The sequence below is a fragment of the Ailuropoda melanoleuca genome, chromosome 9, assembly GCF_002007445.2.
Source record: "Ailuropoda melanoleuca isolate Jingjing chromosome 9, ASM200744v2, whole genome shotgun sequence".
NCBI classification, from domain to species: domain Eukaryota; kingdom Metazoa; phylum Chordata; class Mammalia; order Carnivora; family Ursidae; genus Ailuropoda; species Ailuropoda melanoleuca.
This window is the reverse complement of record NC_048226.1, coordinates 45,738,670-45,761,803: the sequence shown is the minus strand read 5'-3', so window position 1 is coordinate 45,761,803 and position 23,134 is coordinate 45,738,670. Positions and strand designations below refer to the sequence as shown.

Sequence of the window (23,134 nt, the reverse complement as noted above, 5' to 3'; positions counted from 1 at the left end):
TGTCCTTTTTTGTTGGGCTTATTTCATCTAGCATGTTTTCAGGGTTCATTCATGTTGTAGCATTTATAAGAATTTCATTCCGTTTAAAGCCTGAATCAATATTCCATTGTGTGGATATATCACGTTTTGTTTATCCATTCATCTGTTGATGGACATTTGGGTTATTTTCAACTTCTGGCTATTGTGAGTAATGCTGCTATGAACATTGGTGTACCAGTATCTATTTTAAGTCCCTACTTTCAGTGTTTGGAGTGTATACTTAGAAGTGGAATTGTTCAATCATATGGTAATTCTACATTTTATATTTTGAGGAATTGCCAAATTCTTTTCTGTAGTGGCTTTACCATTTTATATTCCCACCAGCAATGTACGAGGGTTCCAATTTCTCCACATCCTTGCTAACACTTGGGGAGGGGTGTATGTGTGTGTAGGTGTTTTTGTTTTGTCTTGTTTTTTTAAGTAGTAGCCATCCTAATGGCTGTCAGGTGGCATTGATTGCTTTTTGAATCTTGAACTAAGCTTGCGTGACTGATCAACCCTGGTTGATCATGATGTATTGGCTATATTTTTTATGTATTTCTGGAATAGATTTGCTAATATTTTTAAACGATTTTTATGGCTGCATGTATAAGAGATATTGATCTATATTTTTTGTTGTTGTAACACTGTTGTCTGGTTGTAGCATCAGCATCAGTGTAATGATCCTCATATAGTAAGTTTGGAATCTTGGAAGAGTTTGGTAATCTTTCTTCCTTAATTTTTGGGTGGAATTTACCAGTAGAGCCATCTGGGGAAGATTTTTCTCTTGTGGGAGGGTTTTAACTATAAGTTGAGTTTTAAAAAATAGATATAGGGCTCCTCAGGTATCTACTTCTGCTTGAGAGAACTTTCGCAGTTAGAATCTTTCAAGGAGTTTCTCCATTTCTTCTAAGTGGTTGAATTTATTGGTGTAGAATTGTTCACAACATTCCCTTGTTATCCTTCTAGTAGCTATGGCATCTGTAGTGATAACTCCCTCTCTCATTCCTGCTGTTGGTAATTTGTTTTCTTTTTCTCCTGATCAGTCTGACTAGGAGTTTATTAATTTTTTTATCCATTCTAAACAACCAGGTTTTTTGTTTCATTGATTTTCTCTATTATTCTATTTTCCATTTTATTGATTTCTGCTCTTGATTTTATCCTTCCTTCACTGGCTTTGAATTTAATTTTCTATTCTTTTTTTCTAGTTTTGTAAACTACAAGCTTAGACTATGGATCTGAGAACTTTCTTCTTTTCTGATGTAATATTTAATGCTATATACTTCTCTTTAAGCACTGGTTTAGCTCTCTCCTACAGATTTTGACGAGTTTTTATTTTCATTCAGTTCAAGGTAGGTCCTAATTTTCTTTTTGACTTCTTTCAAGTCTGTATTCCTTCTGATTTTCTGTCTGCTTCTTTTATTGTTAGTGTCTCCAGTTATAAATTTGAATTTATCTACTTATTTCAGTTTTATCAGTTTGTTTTGTGTACTTTGAAGCTTTGTTGTTAACATATATATACATTTAGCTTTGTTATATCTTTTTGATGACTTGGCCACTTTATTATTATATGATTTTTCTCTTAAGCCCTGATAATATTCATTTCTGTGAATTCTGCTTTGTCTGATGTTATTATAGCCATCCCAGTTTTATTTTGATTAATGTTTGCATGGGATATTTCCCCCCATCATCTTAGCCTGTGTCTTTATATTTAAATTGCTTTTTTTAAGAAAACACATAATTAGGTCTTGCTTTTTAAAATCTAATTTGACAATCTGCCTTTTAGTTAAAGATGATTAGACCATTTGCATTTATTGTAGTTATTGATATGGCTGGATTTAAATGTACCATCTTACTAGTTGTTTCTGTTTATTCTGTTTATTCTTCGTTCACTTTCATCTCTATGACCTCCTTTTGCAATTATACTCTGTATGTTTCGAAGACCTGTTGTAGTCATACATTTTACTTCGATGTGTGGTATAAAACTCACAATTTATTTTTACTAATTATGCTTTATATAGTCAATTGTCATTTTATGTGGTTGAAATTGAAAAAATGTCCTATGTTTACCTTCATTTTTACCATTTTTTAGTACTCTTCATTTGTGTAGATCCATATTCATGAATAATGTTCATTTCTTTAGATTTCTTTCTGGTATTATACTCCTGCTTTTAGAACTTACTCTACAACTACTTGTACTGGCAAGTCTACTGGCAGTAATTTCTCTCAGCTTTTGTTTGATAAAGAAGTCCTTATTTCATCTTCATTTTTGCAAGTTATTTTTGTCTGGATATAGGATTCTGGGTTTTTCTCTTTCTTTCAGTAGTCTCCCTTCTTTATGTTTCACTTTCCATGGTTTCAGTCACCTGTGGTCATCCATAGGTCTGGAAGCTCATCAGAAGGTTAATAGTTGCCTAACTCTACTTTAGAATGCCTATGTCATTCACCTCACTTCATCTCATCCTGTAGGCATTTTATCATCTCACATCATTGCAAGAATAGTGAGTATAGTACAATAAGATATTTTGAGAGAGAGATCACATTCACATAACTTATTATAGTGTTATAATTGTTCTATTTTATTATTTATTAATGTTAATTTCTTATGTGCCTAATTTATAAATTAAACAGTGTCATAGGTGTGTACATACAGGAAAAAACATTGTATATGTTGGGTTTGGAACTACCTATGGTATCAGGCACCCCCTGGGGAACTTGGAATGTATCCTCTGTGGATAAGGGGCGCTACTGTATTTTAAAAGATCTTGTTCCATTGTCTTTTGACTTGTGTAGTTTTTGATGAGACATCTACTATAATTCTTACCTGCTATTTCCTCTTCATATATTTTTTTCCCTTTGAAGGCTGTCAGAATTTTCCTTTTTCGTTAGTTCTCAGCAGGTTGACTATGATATGTCTAAATATGATTTTTTTCTTTTTTCCTTTATCCTTCTGCCCTATTCCCTGTCCTTCTTCTTTCCTTCCTCCCATCTCCTCCTTTTCTTCCTTTTCTTCCTTTCGTCCCCTTTTTGTATTTTCCTGCTTAGTGGTCTCTGAACATGGTATCTGTGTTTTGTTATGATTTGGCTACTTTGTCAGATTCTCAGCTATTATTTTTTTCAAATATTTCTTATTCTTTGTTTCCTCTCTTCTATGGAGTCTCCAGTTACACATTTGTTAGACCATTGATATTGTTTTGTAGCTCCAGTATTTTTTGTTCCTTTTAATTTTTTACTTTTTTTCCCTGTGCCTCAGTTTGAGTAATTTCTATTCATTTATCTGCCGTTTTAGTGATTATTTCTTCATCTGTATCCACTTGTTAATAATGACATCAGCATCAATTTTCATCAGTGACTCTCCCCCAAGATTTCCACTTGCTTTTTGTTCTATAGTTTCTGTTTCTCTGCTTAGATTTCCTGTATGTTTATACATGTTGTCTGTCATTATATTACATACATTACATACATTTAATCTTCCTGCTAATCATAGGTATTGTAAAATTTATTTCTTGTAATTCTGATCTCTGGGTCATCTCTGGGTCCTGTTCTGTTGACTTCTTTATCCTTTGACAATGGGTAAGTCTTACAGTTTTGAGTGTCTCATAATTTTTGAATAAATGTTGGGCATTGTATATTGAGAAATCATGGAGGCTGAGTTAACAGTATTTATGTTGAGAAAGAGGCATGTCTCTTCTGTCAGACTGTTAGTGTGAAGCGTGTCATCAGTCTTGGCAGTAGTTGAGCTCATTTTGAGTTTTGTTGCTGCTATCATCACTACTGGCTTCAGATTCATTCATCAGTGGTATGCTATTATCTATGCTTTGTGTTGGGTGAGGTTTGGGGAGGATTTTCCCCTCAGTGTTTCTGCTCTGCCCTCAGGTTTCAGCAGTCCCTCCTTCACTGTACCAGGGAGTGAGGTGTATCTGTATGCTCTGTAGTCAGCTGTTGTGCTTATTACTTGATCATCAGAGTATGGTGGGTGTGAGGACATAGTTCTTGATTTTCTTGCCCAGACTCATTCTCAAGCAGACTGTGTGCCTAGATCTCAGAGGTGGGTTTTTATCAATGTTTCTGCCTCCTTCCACATGGTAGCCAAACTTTACTTTGGATCTGTAGGTGCTTCCTGCCTCCTTATCAGCATTTTTAGACCTCTGCTTTATATTGGTGCAGGGCCTTGCTTTCAGGAGTGTTTTCTACCCCTTTTTTTCAGGGGTAGGTAGCTTTTGCTTCTACTTCTTTTCCAGGAACAGTGAGTCTTTGCCTAAACCTCTAGGGCAACAGAATCTTTTGTCTCTACCCCAGAGACAGTTGGGATTTGTTTCTCCCCTTTCTCTAATGGCTTGAGCTTTTTGCTTTGTATGAGAGAAAAGTCAAGAGAAGTGTGTTAAAATTCCGTGTTTCCTCTCATTGGCAGACATTCACCAGCTGCATACCTGCTCCACTGAGGGAGGCTCTCTCTAATTTCCAGTTGTACCTCTGGTTGATTGTCCTCTTGAGTACTCAGGAGAGGCCCATGGAAAAGAGCTTTTGCCTGAGATCCTAGTTTTTCTAAACTGTTGTGTTAGCTCACACTCAGTCTTTTAGAATTTATTGGCATTTTTTGAAAAAGATTTTATTTATTTATTTATTTATTTATTTATTTATTTATTTGAGAGAGAGAGAGCGAGCATGAGTTGAGGGAAGAGAGAGAGGGAGAAGTGGACTCCCCACTGAACAAGGAGCCCAATGCAGGGCTCAGTCCCAGGACCCTGAGATCATGACCTGAGCTGAAGGCAGACTCTTAACTAACTGAGCCACCCAGGTGCCCCATAGAATTTATTGGCATTTTATCTACTTACTTCTCACTGGCATTTATAGCATTCGTCTCTTCCTTCTTTGTTCTGCCAGTGTTGAAACACTTTGAGCCCTGCATCTCCTCGAAGGGGTTTGTCACTCTAGAATTCATTTCTCTTGTTTGTTTTACAATCTCAGATCTCTGATGGATTCAAGAGAAGTTAACGATTTTTTTACATTCTTTTGTGCTTTCTCATTGGTACATTTCTACATTCTAAGAAAAAGTAGAACATTCTTTCCACCACTTTAAAATACACTGTTTTTACATCTTGATTTTCTTTTCCACTCATATGTTGAGGTTTCACTTATATTGTGGAATTTATTCTACATCAAGACATAACTGGTGGGGCACCTGGGTGGCTCAGTCGGTTGGGCATCTGCCTTTGGCTCAGATCATGATCCCAGGGTCCTGGGATTGAGCCCCACATTGGGCTTCCTGCTCAGTGGGGAGCCTGCTTCTCCCTCTGCACCTCCTCCCTGCTTGTGCTCACTTTCTCTCTCTCTCAAATAAATAAATAAAATCTTAAAAAAAAAAAAAGACAAAACTGGCATGTGCTTCATTCTTTTTTTATATTTGATTATCATATTGGTCAAAGTAATACTGATATGTATAAGACATCAAGATTTAAGATTAATGGTATAAGTGCTCAAAATTTATGATAAAGTACCATGCTATTGGTTTATGATAAAATGCCCTGCTGGTGGCCGTTCTGCTTCCTTTTTCCAGAGGCAACCACTTGCCACGTGCTTCAGCTGTTTATTCTATTATTTTTCTGTTGTCAGTCACTCATATTACTATTTCTACATTTTTCATTTTTAGATATTATCTGAGCTATGAAAAATGAAGACTTAACTCTCATATACATACGCCATGTGTATGCTTTTTACATCTTCGTAACTTATCCCCAAACTCTCTTAAATGTAAACACATCATGTAATTTTTTAGATCCTTTTTAAAATCTTTCTTAGAGCCCTTCCTTCTTCTTCTCTAATTTGGATTGATTAATAGGTCTGCTGAACTAGTATTTTTGGTTCTTCTCTTAACCATTATTTTGAAAATTTCTTTGTCTCTCTCCATTGTTGAGTTGCCTATTTGCTGGGTGGTTTCCTTGTTCTTGATTTACTTCCTTGTTCAGATGGAGCGCATACTTTAGTCACTTGCATATAGAAGATACTTGGGGAGTAAATATTTTCTGAGATCTTGTAGGTCTGAAATATCTTCGTATTTCCCACATACTTAATTGATAGTCTTTCTGAGATATAATTCTAAATCTGAAATGATATTTTCGCAGATTTTTTGAAGGCATTCCACCAACGTTTTCTGCCTCCTAAGGCCACTTTTGAAACTCCAAAGCCTTCTGATTCTTCAGCCTATAAATGAAACTTTTATGTTTTTGCCCTCTTGATGCTTTTCTGACTTTTTCTTTTCCTAGGGGTTTTGAAATTCATGGATGATTGACTTGATGTGTGTATTCTTTGGTAAATTGTGTTGGGCATTTGGATTTCAATCCAGAAATTCATACACTTTAAAAGTGGGAAATTTCTTATATTATTCCTTTGATAATTTCTTTCCCTCCATTTTTGCTATTGTTTCTTTCTAGGATACCTGCTGGTTTTACGGATGGTCTTCTGAGCCAGCCTGCCTGCCTCCCTTCCTTTCTTCTTCCCTTTCTTCCTTCTTCTTTCCTTCTCTACTCTTGTTCTGTTTTCCAGATTTCTTTAACTGTGTCTTCCAGTCCTTCTTTGAAATTACTTACTTTGGCAATTGTATTTTTTATTTCCCAGAGCTCTTCCTCATTCTCAGAATATTCCTTTTTATAGCCTCTTATTCTTGTTTAGTGGGTATAATATTTCTTCTGTGGCTCTGAGTACTTTAAAAAATGTTAGTCTTTTTTGAAAGTTTTATTCTGTTCCCTTTGTTGTCTTTGCCATTCCTTGTGGTCAGAGAGCTGGCTGTTTATTGTCTTCTGAGTCCAAAATGGGGAAGGGCACTGGGTATCTTATCTTCCAGTATGTTTAGACTCCCATCTCCTCATTTGCACTGTGACCTATCGGTCCCACTTACAGCTGTGCCCGGTGTTCAGAGTCTCTTTGTTTTAGCCTTTCCTAAGAGGATACGATACCTCTTAGGAAATCTGTCTTTTTGGGGTCAAAGAGGTGAGATAGAGATTTCATAGCACTTTGAAAGACTTCCAGATAATCTTTCTGTTTTTAGGCCCTTCCAGGATTCATCTTTAGAGGTACCGAGTGTGCTGATTCCTGAGGCTTTTTGGGGTCCTGGGGACACAAATCAGTTTACTTTTTTGTAAGGTCTTTGTTGGCTTCTCAGTCTTCAGACTAGTTTCAGCCTACTCCCATCTGCTAGGTCAGTTACAACTTGTTTATCTGCTTTTCTGATTCCAGACTTTGATAGGCTTATCTCTTCTGCTGTTGAGTCCTTTCGTATTCTATTTGGGGGTAGGTGGGCAGAAGAGAGGGGGAAAAGAGTCATGGATTATTGGATTATCAATTTAGAGATGTTGGTGGGGGGAGAGAGATTATTCCTTCTGTTCACTCTGTCATGTTTAAGCAGAAGTTTTACAAAAGCAGTTTTGTTAGTGTTGAGGTAGAAATCAGAGAGTTTTGGGATTCAGTTGAATGTGAAAAATTAGACATAGGGCATATAATCTAATAAACTAACCTCGGTTATAAGTAGAATGAAAGGAGGAATGAAATGCTAAATTTATTACCAACTTCAACTGATCCCTCACTTGCCTGAGAATCTGCATTCTTCTAATCTGCCTGCTCTTCCCTTCCCTAATGTAACTGACTTATTCCTTACTCCTCTTTCCTCAAACTTTGACCTCCCTCAGCAGCTTTCCTCTCATTCTGTGATCTCAGCTTCATAGAGAATGTATACGTGGGGTCTCCCCAGGTCTTCCATGGACACCCATCTGCGTTTACGAGTGTTTATTCCTCCTCTGTCCTTTCACATTGGTACACTGTTTGCTAGGATTGTATTTTGTGTTTATATCTGGAGTTTATCCATTTCAGCTTTGACATCTGATAATGTAAATATAAAATGCTGATTATAATAGGAAGTATGACTTTTCCCCCCCGGAGTACTTTATATCGATAATACCAGCTCCACACAAAGAGAGCATAACCAGTTAAAGTCACTTATTAATTTGACCAAAATACATACTACTTCAAAATACTTTGGTTTCTCTGAATGTATTTTTATAAGAAACAGATCAAATCATCTGACAAAAGTCAGGATATTACAAGTTGTACTTAAAGTTTGGGCTTAGTTTTCAATTTTTTGTATATATCATTAGCAATATTTCATGACCCTTGTCATAGAACTTTACAGAACAGACACAGACACATATGTCTGTTGTTAATTTGACCTCAGAAGCCATAAAGCTCTTTGAGTCACTTTAGCACTTGTGATGATTATTACTGTTTACTGTTTGAATAAGAATTGTTTACTTTTTAACCATCTAGATAGAGCTTATGTTGTATATAATACATGTATTGAATATGGGACTATCTTGATTACTTAAATTGTAAATTTTGATGAACAGATAAAAGCAGAAGGAGACATAAGAATAGATTTGCATGTGGAAAAGGAAGAAATGATACTATTCATATTAGTTACTTTCATATCCATGGTCCTGGGGTCAGAGAGGGAGAAAATACGCAGAATAATCACGTGAGAGACTTTTGCCTTTGCTTAATTGATTAGTTAACTTTTTTCTTTTTGAATAAACCTGTTTCTCTGGATTTAAACAATTGACTTAATCTTTCAGACAGGGGAAAACAAAGGATGGAGTGGTCCAAAGGCTGGGTTTCCTGAACCAACAAATAACAGTAAGTTTTCACTTTCATGTTGGCTACACTTGGTGTTCGTCAGTGGTTCAGTGATTAGACTGGCACTGATATATTTATTGGATTTATTTGGGCTTGAGATATTGTGGGGAGACAAGGAAGTCATGGTATTTGCTTTCCGAGGCTGACGGAAGACACAAGCACTCATATTCTTAGCATGGTTTAGTCATCACAGAGTACCATTTACTCCACGTGGTGAGGATCTAATTTTTTAGAGCTGTTTTTATTGCAACATTCTTATAATATAAAAGAATCAAGAAAGTAAAGCAATTATCGATAAGCCCTTTATACTCTAAAATCACCTGTTTCAAGATGAAATCAGAGGGGGAGACAAACCATAAGAGACTCTTAATCATAGGAAACAAACTGGGTTGCTGGAGGAGAAGGAGGTGGGAAATGGGGTAACTGGGTGATGGACGTTAAGGAGGACACGTGATGTGATGAGCAATGGGTGTTATATAAGACTGATGAATCACTGAACTCAGTCTCTGAAACTAATGATATACTGTATGTTAATTAATTGAATTTAAATAAAAAAATAAAATCAACTGTTTAACATTTCAGTTTTTTTAGGTACACACACATTTTTATATAATTATAATACAGATGAAAGTTTGTACTGTGTTGTTTTCATTTAACACAGTAATAAGCATTTTTCACATTGTGCTGAGTTGTTATAATTTTTAATATTTTATTAAAGTCACCAGCTGAAATATGAGAAATGTGAGCAGTTTTATTCCAAATATAGTGTTATCAGACACTTGAAAATCCCTTCAGTTTATTTCTTTTCTCAAAGGTACACGGTCGAACTGTTATGCATTGGAAGCATGGGCTTCTTTCCTTAACTTCCTTCCACCTCTCCTAAAAAGCATCTGTTTTCCCTGATGGGACCATTTTACTGTAAATCAGTAAAACAAAATAGCCAGCCAGTGAAGACCCTATGAAATGAAGTCCTCAGTGAAGCCAAATTTATCTCATTTCTAACTCCATTTCTCTTCCTTATAACCCCTGGAAGCTGACTGAGCTTAAGGATGTAAATGATCGTAAGGAAGAGTAGTCTTTGATATTAACAGCTTGTCTCTTGATGTATAATGAAATCAGTAACAAACTTTAGTCAAAGCATGCTTATGAGAATTGAATTCTTGGATCATCAAAACTACCTTCTTGAAAAGAATATTTCAGTGACGTAATGGTATTCATGAGTTACTTTCTGGGAATAATTTAAATAATTTACTAGGACTCTGAGCCTTTGGTCTATATATATAAGAATGATGAATGTGATAGGCTTAGCACATAGCCCCCCAAAAGGATAGAATCAGGTCAGGATTCTCAGAGAGTTTATGTTTAATTCCTTTGATTTTTGAATATATGGGTTTATAATTACTTGGTAAGGGAATAGAAAAAGCATTAAATTGATTTTAGTTTTTTGTAAAATACTTAGCATGGTACCTGTTTCCTAGTAAGTATGTAATAAATGTTAGATTTTCTTCCATGACTTCTCCCTCCCTTTTTAAATAAAAATTATATAATTCTATGTAGGCTTATAAAAAATTCCATTCTTACACTTGTATTTTTTTTAAAGATTTATTTATTTGAGCAGAGAGAGAGAGAGCAGGGGGTAGGGGCAGAGGGAGTGAGAATTTCAAGCAGACTCCCCACTGAGCGTGGAGCCTGACATGGGGTTCCATCTCACGACCCTGAGATCAGACCTGAGCTGAAACCAAGAGTTGACTCCCAACTGACTGTGCCATCCAGGTGCCCCCCCATTCTTAACACTTTTAATCTGTCAGATGTTTTTTAATGTACCAAGTGACCAATGTGTATGTAGTTTATATCTGAATAGTTAACTTCGGACACTAGATAATTTTTCAAAGAATATAAACTTTATGCTTTTGGATATGGAAGTCAGATAGTTTTAACATGAAATCACATTATAGATAACCTGTAAACTCTCATTTAACAGCGATATTTTACCTCTTAGCTTTGATTTTTTTTTTTTTTAAACTTGCTAAGGGGTTTTGGAACTTATTTGCCGGTAGGGGAAGAGAGAACAAAGAGGCCAGTGAGTTTCAGTGATCAGAAATGTGTGAGAATGCATGAAAGATTTGCTTTAGACATAATGTTAGAAGGGATAAAGCTATTTGGAGCCAGCTTGAAGTTTAACCAAACCATTAACACTTTAGAACTTCCTTCAGTGTCAAGTAGTTCAAATTGAGAATTTGAAAGAAGGATAAGATCCCTCAGCCCTTCCAATCTGTGAGAGGTGAGAAAGCTGATGCCTGGGTTCTTCGCTCTGAATGCTGAGTGGTCTCCGCCTCAGGTTACCACAGAGGATAGCAACAGCCTTGCTCTGAAATGTAACCGTTCTACTTCCTGATGGCTAGTTTTCTCTAGTGACGCCCTAGTGTCCTCTGGAGCCAACTCCTAGCTACTTAAATACAACATTAGCAAAAAGTTAGTTTCTTAGTAATTGATCATTCAGGCGAGAATCCATTACCTGAAAATTAAATTTGTATATTATTGTAACATTTGTGTTAAATTCTTTTCTGCTTAATTCCTTAAGTTTGAAATTCTGCCCTAAGCGGTTTCTGTCCCCTGAAGAGTATCTGTGTTAAGAGTTTTGCAGGCAAAGATTAGAGTAGGCATCTCTTGGGATGGCGCATGTGGGGGAAGACAAGAATTTGAGGTTGCAAGTGCTGGCTGCCTCACTAGCCTATTTTCTGACCTTGAGCAACTCATTTCACATATTATATTCAGTGCGCTCTGTTAAGAGTTAGGCATTCCAGTTTATAATGCTGAGTATCTTTAATAATCTAACATTTATAAAATGATTAACCATCCTTGAATAACATCCGAAAAGGTAACATATTACTTTGTAAAAAGCAGAATGTTATCATAAAGTGACTCTCTACATTATTTTCTTTATTAAACTCTATATTACTTTACAAATTATAGTTAGCTAACCATTATTTGGATAAATATTATGAAATTAACTTGGAACCATAGTGTACAAAAATTAAAAGCAGGGAATGCAGAATTGGAAAGGAGAAAGAAAATTTTAACCTGGCATAGCTAGCACCTAGCTCTAAGTAGACAAAAAAATTAATGTACACATGCATTTAATTTTTGAAGTGGAAGATATTTTTTTAAAGATTACAGTCATAAGAAACTGCTAACAATTCCAACTAAAAAATGGTTTAAATGGTTTTGCAAGTGATTGTGATTGCATAGCCTGGCTCCTGGCTTGATTGCCTGCAGATCTAAAATATGGACCTAATTTTTGCATGCTTCTCAAGCTTTCTTCATTGTACATTCATGCAGCAAAAGGTAGACTGTTCTAAGTGTGTTTTTACCTTTTGAATCACTGTCATAGTCATGTTGAAGTGCAAGAACACATAACTCTGGGGGCGCCTGGGTGGCACAGCGGTTAAGCGCCTGCCTTTGGCTCAGGGCGTGATCCCGGCGTTATGGGATCAAGCCCCACATCAGGCTCCTTCTGCTATGAGCCTGCTTCTTCCTCTCCCACTCCCCCTGCTTGTGTTCCCTCTCTCGGGCTGTCTCTATCTCTGTCGAATAAATAAATAAAATCTTAAAAAAAAAAAAAAAAGAACACATAACTCTGTGATGTGAGGTTTGTGTTAAATTTAGCATGGGGCAATTTTATGCTTGGCATACACATAAAAAGCTAGATTTTTACAGATGAATGACTAACAAGTTTTTTTAAAAAGATCATGCATTTTAAAGATCTACTGACGGCTCATGGAAAACTTTGTAAAATATTTAGATACAGTTCAGTTGATAATATCTTTTATTTTGTATTCACATTCCATGTTTCTTATTAATAGAAGGTTTTACTTAAAAACAGGTTCATTGTTTCTTAAAGGTGAACTCTAGCTTAATTCAAAATTGGACTAAGCTCAAAGGTATTCGCTGGTATGTGCTGAATCCACCCACTAAAAGATTATTTGGAGGCATTTTTCACATAAATATTTTTCCGTTAACCTTTTAAAAAGTTTTATTTAGCCCCTGTGAAATATGCTGGCTCTTCTAGGTTCATTAGAGATGACCCAGGACAAATACTTTTGGGATTGGATAGAATTCTTATTGACCTTTTCAGTATCGTAGTTGACTTGCCAATATTTTTGTCACTCTTCTGTCATATCCGTATATTGTTAAACTCTATACATCCTGAAACCAGGAGGCCAAACCATGCCAATGACATAACTTAAGATAGATTGTAGGCTTGTTTCCCACATGCTGTGTACCATATTTAGAACCTCTGCTTTTTTGTGTGGGTGTGGATGAGGGTTGTACTTTTAATTTTAAGATAACAGATTAATAGATTCTTTAAGTGTTTTGGGAGAGTTCCCTGAACAATTTACTTTTGTGCCCCCCACAACAAAGCCACTTTGTAATGAGGCGATTAAGTTAGTTGGATTTAAATATTAAACTAAGTGAGCAAGTTAATTATTTATTTAGACATAAATACTATGTTGGACATCTAAGAGTGTAGCTGACTTGTAGCTATCTACTTTTAAAAGATTGTTAGGTTATTTGTGCCCTGGCTGATTGTCTTTGGATGAAGTCCTATCCCGTAAATAGAGGGCTGTTTTAACTGAAGCATGTGGAGGCAGCAAGACCTAAACATCCTCATTGCCTGTGCTCTTGCACCTGCTGAGACTGCAGGGGGAAATGCTGGTCCTCCCCTGAGTAAGGGAAGGAAGAGTCAAATGTTCCAGAATGATTCTCTCCTCCTTTTACATTGGTGGCTATGTTGGACTTGCCGAAGTGGTGAGAAGCCTTTTTATTATTTGGACTGGGGTTCTTTTGTTTTGCTCATCTAATCTAGGGAAAGGAGAAGCAGCATTAAGCTTGCTCCTGTTGTAGTGTTACAACTTGAATTTGTAGTTAAAGATCCATTCATATATGGAAAAAGAATCTGAAACTAGAATGTAAGTCCTTAATCAGATTAACATAGATAGTATATTTTTCTGACATATTCTCAGGAAAGATTGAATTTAAATTTTCATGAATTAAAAAACTTGTTTGACTCATATTTTTAGATAAAAAAAGATTCAGATACATCGTTTTTTAAAAAGGAAGCCATATGAGCAATTTAAAGATGCATTTATTGATTGCAGTATGAGAGTATTTTTTAAGTGTAAGAGCAGAGGGTGAAAGCTTGAAGAAAAAAAGAGATGGATGCAAATACATAAAAACTAAAAGCGAATTCATGAAGCAGCCTAAGAAAATAAAAAGGCAAATGATAAACAGCATAAATTATAGCATATATAGCAACAGGATAAATAAACACAAAGGACACAAATAGGCTAATAATAATAAATTAAAAGGTAAACATCCCAATAGAGAGATGGCCAAAGGACTTAAGGAGACATTTTAAAAGAACACATTAAATCATGAAAAATTGCTCAGTAATCAGGAAAGTGCAGATTAAAATAAATGTTAAATAATTTCTGATCCATAAAAATTGGCAAGGGTTTAAGAATAATAAATCCTGGGGTGCCTGGGTGACGACGTCGTTAAGCATCTGCCTTCGGCTCAGGGCGTGATCCCAGCATTCTGGGATCAAGCCCCACATCAGGCTCCTCCGCTAGGAGCCTGCTTCTTCCTCTCCCACTCCCCCTGCTTGTGTTCCCTCTCTCGCTGGCTGTCTCTGTCAAATAAATAAATAAAATGTTAAAAAAAAAAAGAATAATAAATCCAAATGTTCAGGCAACAGGCACTCAGATACTGCTGGTAGGATTGTGAATTAGCATGGACTTTCTGAAGCAATAAGAATCCAAAGCTGAGGCACATTTCTTTCTAAAGCTTAACTAAAAGATAAGGAAAAATACAGAAATTTTTTTCCATAATAAACATATACTGGTTTTATAACAAGAAAAAAAGTATGTGTGTATATGTGTGTGTATATATATATGTGTGTATGTGTGTGTGTGTGTGTGTGTATATATATATATATATATATATGTATATATATATTTAAGATTTTATTTGTGAGAGCACAAGCGGGGGGAGCAGCAGGCACAGGGAGAAGCAGGCTCCCTGTGAGTGAGGAGCCTGATGTGGGACTCTCCCAGGACCGTGGGATCATGACCTGAGCCAAAGGCAGCTGCTTAACTGACTGAGCCACCCAGGTGCCCACCCCAAAGAAGTATATTTAAAACACTAATGGGGCTGGGGTGCCTGGGTGGCTCAGATGTTTGGGCATCTGCCTTCGGCTCAGGTCGTGATCTCCTGGCCCTGGAATCGAGCCCCATGTTGGACTTCCAGTTCAGCGGGGAGTCTACTTCTCCCTTTCTGTCTGCCTTTCCCCCTTCTTGTGCTCTCTCTCTCGCTGTCTAGAATGAATAAAAAAAACCTTCAAACAAAAAAACATTCACAGGGCTCCTGGGTGGCTCAGTTGGCTAAGCATTTGACTTTGGCTCAGGTCATGATCTCAGGGTCTTGGGATGGAGCCTGTGCTCAACGGGGAGTCTGCTTGAGGATTCTCTCCCTCCCTCTCTGCCCCCTCCTCAAATAAATGAATGGATCTTTAAAAACACAACAGAACAAAACTAGTCACAAACTTTGGCCCGAATTGTACAGTCTGGCTGAATTTACACATGCAGTGTATATTAAAGAGCTAGGGCAGCAGTTATCTATATACTGAAATCCACTTGGAGAAACTTTTATGACTTTTAAAATTTTTAATATTTATTTATTTTTAAAGAAAGAGAGCGGTGGGGAGGGGCAGAGGGAGAGGGAGAGAGAGAATCTCAAGCAGACTCTGTCCAGTGTGGAGCCCAACCCTGGGCTTGATCTCGTGACTCTGAGATCATGACCTGAGACGAAATTGAGTTGGACAGTTAACTGACTCAGCCCAGGTGCCTCTCTGACTTTTTTTTTTAATAAGAAGAAGAGAATATGTATAGTTTTCTACAGTCTGAGTGAAATTTTAATTTTAGATATCTGTTCTGGAAATCTGAAATATATGCTCTTCTCAGAGCTCTTTGGGGATCGAAAGGTATCTAAAACTATCATTTTCGTACTGGAAGAGAGCATATAATGCCACATAGGTGAAAGTCTCCCAGAGAGTGAAAGTTGAAGTATTAATATAGTTACTACTTAATTGATTTTCTCTGTTGTAAAAGAAACTCTACAATAAGCAGAAGGAGAAAATCAGGTAAATGCTCATAATTACTTATTCATCAGCTTGTCTGGAAAGATGGAGTTTTATAAATCCAGTGCAGTGTATTACAATTTGCCAAGAAATGTTAAACTTGCGTGTTATCATCTTTAAAGAAAATATACAACTTGACACATAAAGTATTTAACACATCAAAGTTATGAAGATGATAATACGATAAGCATTTGTAAACCCACCACTCAATTTAAGAATCAGAACATTACCAATATCCTTACATCCACATTTTCCTCTTTTGTATCCCTTGGCCTCCCATGCCTTTCCACAACAGAGGTGACCACTCTGTCTGGATTTTATATGTAGTCCCTTTACCTTTTATTCCATAGTTTCACCAAATAAGTATGAATCCTTAATAATATTATTTGTTTAGTTTCACTGCTTTTTTTCTTTTTAACTTTAGGAAAATGGCATGTCTTTCTAAATCTTCCTTAGAAAGAAAATTACTGTTTATTTTCTAAAGCTTTTTCCTTCCACTTATTGTAATTTAAGATTAATTTATTACATTACAGTATTTCATCCATTATGTGTGTATTGATCCACATTTGAATTATTTTCAGGATTTTATTATTATAAACATATAACTATAAACATTTTGAGCCTTTCTACTGGTGCACATGTCTAAGAGTTTTGGGGAACACACCTGGCAGTGGAATTTATATATTATAATGCATATGTACATTCAGATTTACAGAAACACTGGTTGCTCTGCAATGGGAGAGCCTGAGAGCCCCTCAGAGTATCTAGTTCTCCATGCTGCTAGAAATAGACATTTAAAAAATCTCTTTTACCCTTGATTTCATTTTTGGTGATGAATTTAGTTGAAGTTTACTTCCAATTCAACTATATCATTTAATCTTTTTTTTTTTTTTAGTTTTTTTAATTGATAAAAATAATGCAAAAAAAGTAAAAAAATCTCCCCCACTTTTGTTCTCACTCGCAGAATTTTTACCCTGTTTCCCAAGCAAATTAACTTATGTTTGGTTAGTTTCTTTGTACTGTTCCAGAATCTTTTTATACATACACAAGCAAATTCAAGTATATATTATTATATCCCCTAGCATTCCAGACACACTGTTGTACAATTTTCTCTTCTCACTTAACAAAATGTCCTGAAGAGCCTTTCATATTGATATGCATAGGACTTTATTATTATTTAACCAGTTTCTAACTGATGGGCATTTAGATTGTTTACATTATTTTTCTATTATAAATTATCTTGCTGTGTAAAACCTCATACATATATCATTTTACATGTATGTTAGTATATTTGTTGGGCAAATTCCTACAAGTGGAATTACTAAGTCAACGAATATGAACATGTATAATTTTGATAGTGCAGCCTGGTTATACTCAGTAGAGATTTAAAAATTTACATTCCTACCAGTGATATATAAGATTTCCTGTTTCCCTACAACTTTAGAAACACAATGTGCTGTCAAACTTCTGGATCTGTGCCAATCTGATAGTTGAAATATGGTATTCAGTGTAGTTTTATTTTCCATTTCTCCTATTGTTAATGAAATTACTTAGATTAACTATATTTTTATGTGTTTATGAGCCATTTCTATACTTTTTATGTCAGTGACGTAGTTATAACTAGTGCTCATTTTAAAGTTAGATTGTTGGTCTTTTATTCTTTCTATTTGATAAGAGAGTGTGTGTATATATGCCTTTATAATATGACTTGCCAGTATTTTTCAAGTTCTGTTTATGGTGAAATCTTTTGAAGTTTGGTTTTCTTTTTAGTATATTTGCATGGTCTTTCTTTTATAGTCCATATAGCACTTGTAATCTTAACATAGTTAATAATGCCACTGTGAAATTGTAAAAAAATTCTCTCTTACATTATCTTCTGGAACTTTTATAGTTTCAATTTTTTTTTTTGTCTTTAAATCTATGATCCATCTGGGAATATACTGCAAGTATGGCTTCAACTTTAATCCCCAGAGCATTGAAACTTTACTGTTATCATATACTAAGATTCTGTATTTGGTTTTCTTCTGGACTGTCTATTCTCTTCTCTTCATCTGACTATTCATGCACCAGTTTTAATCATTGTGTCTTTATTGTGTTTTTACATGAATCAGTTGAAAGCTCTGTTTATTTAAAACAAATATGAAGGGAGAACTGCTCGGTCCATGATCTTTTAGCACGTACTACACAGAGTACATGTAATTAAAAGATAAAAATCCCCTTGACATGAGAAGAGGAGTAATGGTAGTCAAAACATTGACTAATCAAACACTAAAGGAAGCAACAGGCAACTGTATGCTTGAGGACGGTTAGGTTTAAGATTCAGTAAAGCAGTGGTGACAGTCTCCCTAAAACTTCTGCATATAACGGACGTAGCATTTATTCTTCCATTTATTCAGAAAGTGTCTGTTGACAGCATTGTACTATTTATGGTATTATTGGTGATTGCAATAAAAGTTTTAAAAGTTGAAACTGCTTCTAGGAAAGCTAATCAATGTAAAAGATAAACATGGTTCACCACCTCTCCCCAAGGGACAAGGAGGGAAAACTTAAAAAATAAGTGTAATCTGGGAGAAAAAAATAATTGTTTTGATTTAAAAAGTAAATCATGAGAGCACAGTGCCTGACATTGTGGTTTCATTGGGACAAATGAAAAATATACAGCGTTTTTACTTTTTTCCCCACTGTATTGATTTTGTTAGATGTCACGTAGACCTGTGCTTCTCAGCTTGGTGTTGCTCTCCTCAGTGTAATAATAGGTGTCATTATTGGCATTTCAGCAACCTAATAGAAAAATTGCATTCATTCTTAGTAGATTTATTGCTTTGTGTTAGAAATATATCTCTGAATTCCTATCTCAAGTTGTTCTGAATCTCAGATTGGCAGTCTTTGGTAGAAGAAACCAGAAGATGATTTATTATTCCTAAATAAATACAATCTGTCTGAAGGCAGATTCTTGAGATATGGTATGCATAGAAGAAAAACAATACAGGCAGTCCGAAGTGTGAAAAGTTTGGAGAATGTCCAACCTCTCATTTTACAAACAGGATAATTGAGGCTTGGGTGATTTATTAATTTGCTTGAGGGACGGTTAAGTTAGGTGGAGGTAGTAAAGACTTGAACTTGTGTCTTTTGATTCTGAAGTCCACCTTTGCCGCTACACAACATACTTATTTCCATATATATTACTTGCTGATAGTTAAGAAAAACTGAGTAATGTCTTTTCTAAGATATTCCACTAAAATTAAGTTTGCATTTTCTTGAAAGAATATTTTGTATATCATGTACCAGAATCTTTTTTAGAAAACATTTAGGATGTTTCATAACATGGAAAATGTCCAAACTATTGTTTCAGATACCAGTTTGATATTTGGGTGGATCATGTAAAAACACTAAAATGGCTGAGAAAGCATGTGAAATGTTTATTTCAACAATGGAACAGACATCTGCATTACATGATTTTTCTTAAGACTTAAAAAACTTTAGTAATAGTCCATTTTTAAAAACACTCAACAGGCTTTTTGGGTGATGTTATTCAAGTGTATTGTTTTATTCCAAGCTTTCTGGTTTGTGTTAAGATGATTCATAGGCTTTTAGAGCTGAAAGAGATTTTCAAGTTCCTCTAGTCTAATTCATTTTACAGATCAAGAAAGCAAGGTAAAGAGGCTATCTGCTGCTGCAATTCAAACTCAGATAGGGAGGCTTCAGTCTAGTACATTTACTACCATACTACTGTCTTGTCTTTGTTAACTTTGTGCTAATACAGAATGTCAGACTTTGTAAAAATTTGCTGTTTTTTAAAAAAGACTTTTTAAAGCAGCTTTAGTTTTTACGACAAAATGGAGAAGAAGGTACAGAGATTTCCCATATATCTTCCATTCCCACACATGCACAGCCTTCCCCATTGTCACTGTCACTCACCAAAATGGTTCATTTGTCACAAAGGATGAACCTACGTTGACACATCATAATCACTCAAAGTCCGTAGTTTACTGTAGGGTTCATTCGTTGTGCTGTACATTTTATAGGTTTGGACAGATGTCTGATGGTATATATCCATCATTATAATATCATACAGAATATTTTCACTGCCCTAAAAGTCCTCTATCCTCTGCCTGTTCATCTCTTCCTCTTCCCCCCAACACAGACAACCACTGATCTTTTTACTGTCTATAGTTTTTCCTTTTCCAGAGTATCATCAGTTAGAGTCATAGATACATATTCTTTTAAGATTGACTTCTTTCACATACTAATAAGCATTTAAGATTCTTCCATGTCTTTTCATGACTTGATAGGTCATTTTTAAAAGTTTTTTCTTTAAGATTTTTAAAATTTATTTGACAGAGATACAGTGAGAGAGAGGGAACATAAGCAGGGGGAGTGGGAGTCAGAGAGGGAGAAGCAGGCTTCCCTCTGAGTAGGGTGTCCTATGTGGGGCTCGATCCCAGGACCCTGGGAACATGACCTGAGCCTAAGGCAGGGTCTTAACGACTGAGCCACCCAGGTGCCCCAGATAGGTCATTTCTTTGTAGTGCTGAATAGTATTCCATTGTCTGGATGTATCAGAGTTTTTTATCCATTCACTTTCTGAGGGACATCTTGGTTGCTTTTATGAATAATTATGAGTAAAACTGCTGTGAACATCTATGTGCAGGTTTTTGTGTGGACATAGTTCTTAACTCCTTTGAATAAATACCAAGAAGCATAATTGCTGGATTGTGTGGTAAGAGTACTGTCTTCCAGGGTGGCTGTACCATTTTGCATTTCCACCAGTAATGAATGGGAGTTCCTGTAACTCCATGTCCACATCAGCATTTAGCAGTAGTGTCAGTATTCTGGAATTTGGCCATTCTAATAGGTGTGTAGTGGTATCTCATTTTTTATTTTTATTTGTATTTCCTCTGATGTGGGCATCTTTTTACATGGTTATTTGCCATATATATTTTTTATTCTTTTTTTTTCATCTGTATATCTTCTTTGGTGAGGTGTCTGTTAGCATCTTTGGCCCATTTTTAATTGGGTTGTTTGTTATCTTATTGTTGAGTTTTTAGAGTTCTTTGTATATTTTGGATAATAGTCCTTCATCAAATGTATACTTTGCAAATACTTTCTCCCAGTCTGTGACTTGTCATATGATTCTCTTACTGTTGTCTTTTTTTTTTAGAGCAGAAGTTTTTAATTTTAATGAAGTCTAGCTTATCAATTGTTTTTTCATGGATCTTGTCTTAACATTTTATAACTACAAAGGCATTACCATACCCAAGGTCATATAGATTTTCTCCTATATTATCTTCTGGAAGTTTATTAATTTTTCATTTTACATTTGAGTCTACTGCTTTTGTGAAAGGTGTATGTATCTAGATTAATTTTTGTATGCATGGATATCCAGTTGTTCCAACACCATTTGATAGTTGAAGAGATTGTCTTTGCTCCACTGTACAACCTTTGTTTCTTTGTCAAAAATGAATTGACTTTACTTATGGGAGTGTATTTCTGGGCTCTCTGTTTTCCTTCTTTGATCTGTTTGTTCTTTTGCCGGTATCGCATTATCTTGATCACTGTAGCTCTATAGTGAGTCTTGAAATTGGGTAGTGTCGGTCCTCCAATTTTGTTCTTCACCTTCAGTATTGTGTTGGCTATTCTGGGGCTCTTGCCTCTCCATACAAATTCTAGAATCAGTTTGTCAGTATTTATAAATAACTTGTTGGGATTTTGATTGTGATAGCATTGAATCTATATGTCAAGTTAGGAAAAACTGATATACTGACAGTATTGAGTCTTCCAATCCATGAACATGGAATATCTCTCCATTTGTTTGGTTCTCTTTGATTTTGTTCATCTGAGTTTTATAGCTTTCTTCATATAAATGTTGTGTACATATTTTGTTAGAGTTATACCTAAGAATTTCATTTTTTGGGTGCTAATGTAAATGGTATTGTGTTTTTAATTTCAAATTCCACTTGTTCACTATTGGAATATGGGATGTTTACTGTTTTTTTTATCTTATTTAAATTTAATTAGTTAACATATAGTGTGTCATTAATTTCAGATGTAGAGTTCAGTTATTCATCGGTTGCCTATAACACCCAGTGCTCATCACATCATATGCCCTCAAATGCCCATCACCCATTTACCCCATCCCCCACCCACCTCCCATTTACTATTTTTAAATTAAATTTTATTATTTTTTAATTGTGGCTAAAAGCATGTTATACATGAGATCTGCCCTTTCAACAAATTTTTAAATGCACAGTATAGTATTGTTAACTGTAGGCATAATGTCATAGAGCAAATCTCTAGAACTTTTTCATCGTGCATGACTGAAGCTTTGTATTCATTAAACAGCAACTCCCCATTTTCCCTTCTTTCCAGTTCCTTGGCAGTGACCATTCTACTTTCTGTTTTCTGTAAGTTTGGCTACTTTAGATACCTCCTATATGTGGGATCATGTAGTATTTGTCCTTCTGTGTCTGGCTTATGTCACTTAGCATAATGCTCTCAAGGTTCATGCATGTTATTACATATGACAGGATTTCCTTCTTTTTTATGGCTAAATAATATATACACACACACACACACACACACACACACACACACACCATTCTTTATCCATTCATCCATTGACGGACATTAGATTATTTCTACTCCTTTGCTGTTGTGAATAAACCTGCAGTGAACATTGGAGTGCAAAGTCTCTTTGAGATCTTGTTTTCAGTTCTTTTGGATAAATACCCAGAAGTGGTGCTTCTGTTTCATGTGGTAGTTCTTTTTATAATTTTTTGAGGTATCTCCATACTGTTTTCCATAATGGCTGCACTATTTTACATTTCCACTAACAGTGTACAAGAGTTCAGATTTCTCCCTCATCAATATTTACCTTTTTTTTTTAAGTACTGGCCATCCTACCAGGTGTGAGATGATATTTCATTAACATTTTGGTTAGCATTTCTTGATCATTAGTGATGTCAAGCATTTTTTCATATACCTCTTACCCATTCATATGTCTTCTTTGGAAAAATGTCTATTCAAGTTCTTTCTTTGCACATTTTTTAAACCAGATTATTAGTCTTTTTGTTGTTGAGTTATAGGAGTTCTTTATGTATTTTGAGTATTACCCCCTTAAATATACATGGTTTGCAGATATTTTCTCCCATCCCTTAAGCTGTCTTTTCACTCTGTTGATGGTTTCCTTTTCTGTACAGAAGATTTTTAATTTAATATAGTCCCAGTTGGTCTATT

General features: G+C 35.5%; 1 protein-coding gene across 4 annotated transcripts in view; it reads left to right on the top strand.

Annotated features, from left to right (window-relative positions):
* STAU2 (staufen double-stranded RNA binding protein 2) overlaps positions 1-23,134 on the top strand; it is a 308,534-nt gene that overhangs the window by 147,379 nt on the left and 138,021 nt on the right. For all 4 annotated transcript variants that reach the window (XM_019807357.2, XM_034668202.1, XM_034668204.1 and 1 more), the window contains one exon: positions 8,640-8,700. In XM_019807357.2, the coding sequence (XP_019662916.2) occupies positions 8,640-8,700 (61 nt within the window). The remainder of the gene's footprint in view (positions 1-8,639; positions 8,701-23,134) is intronic.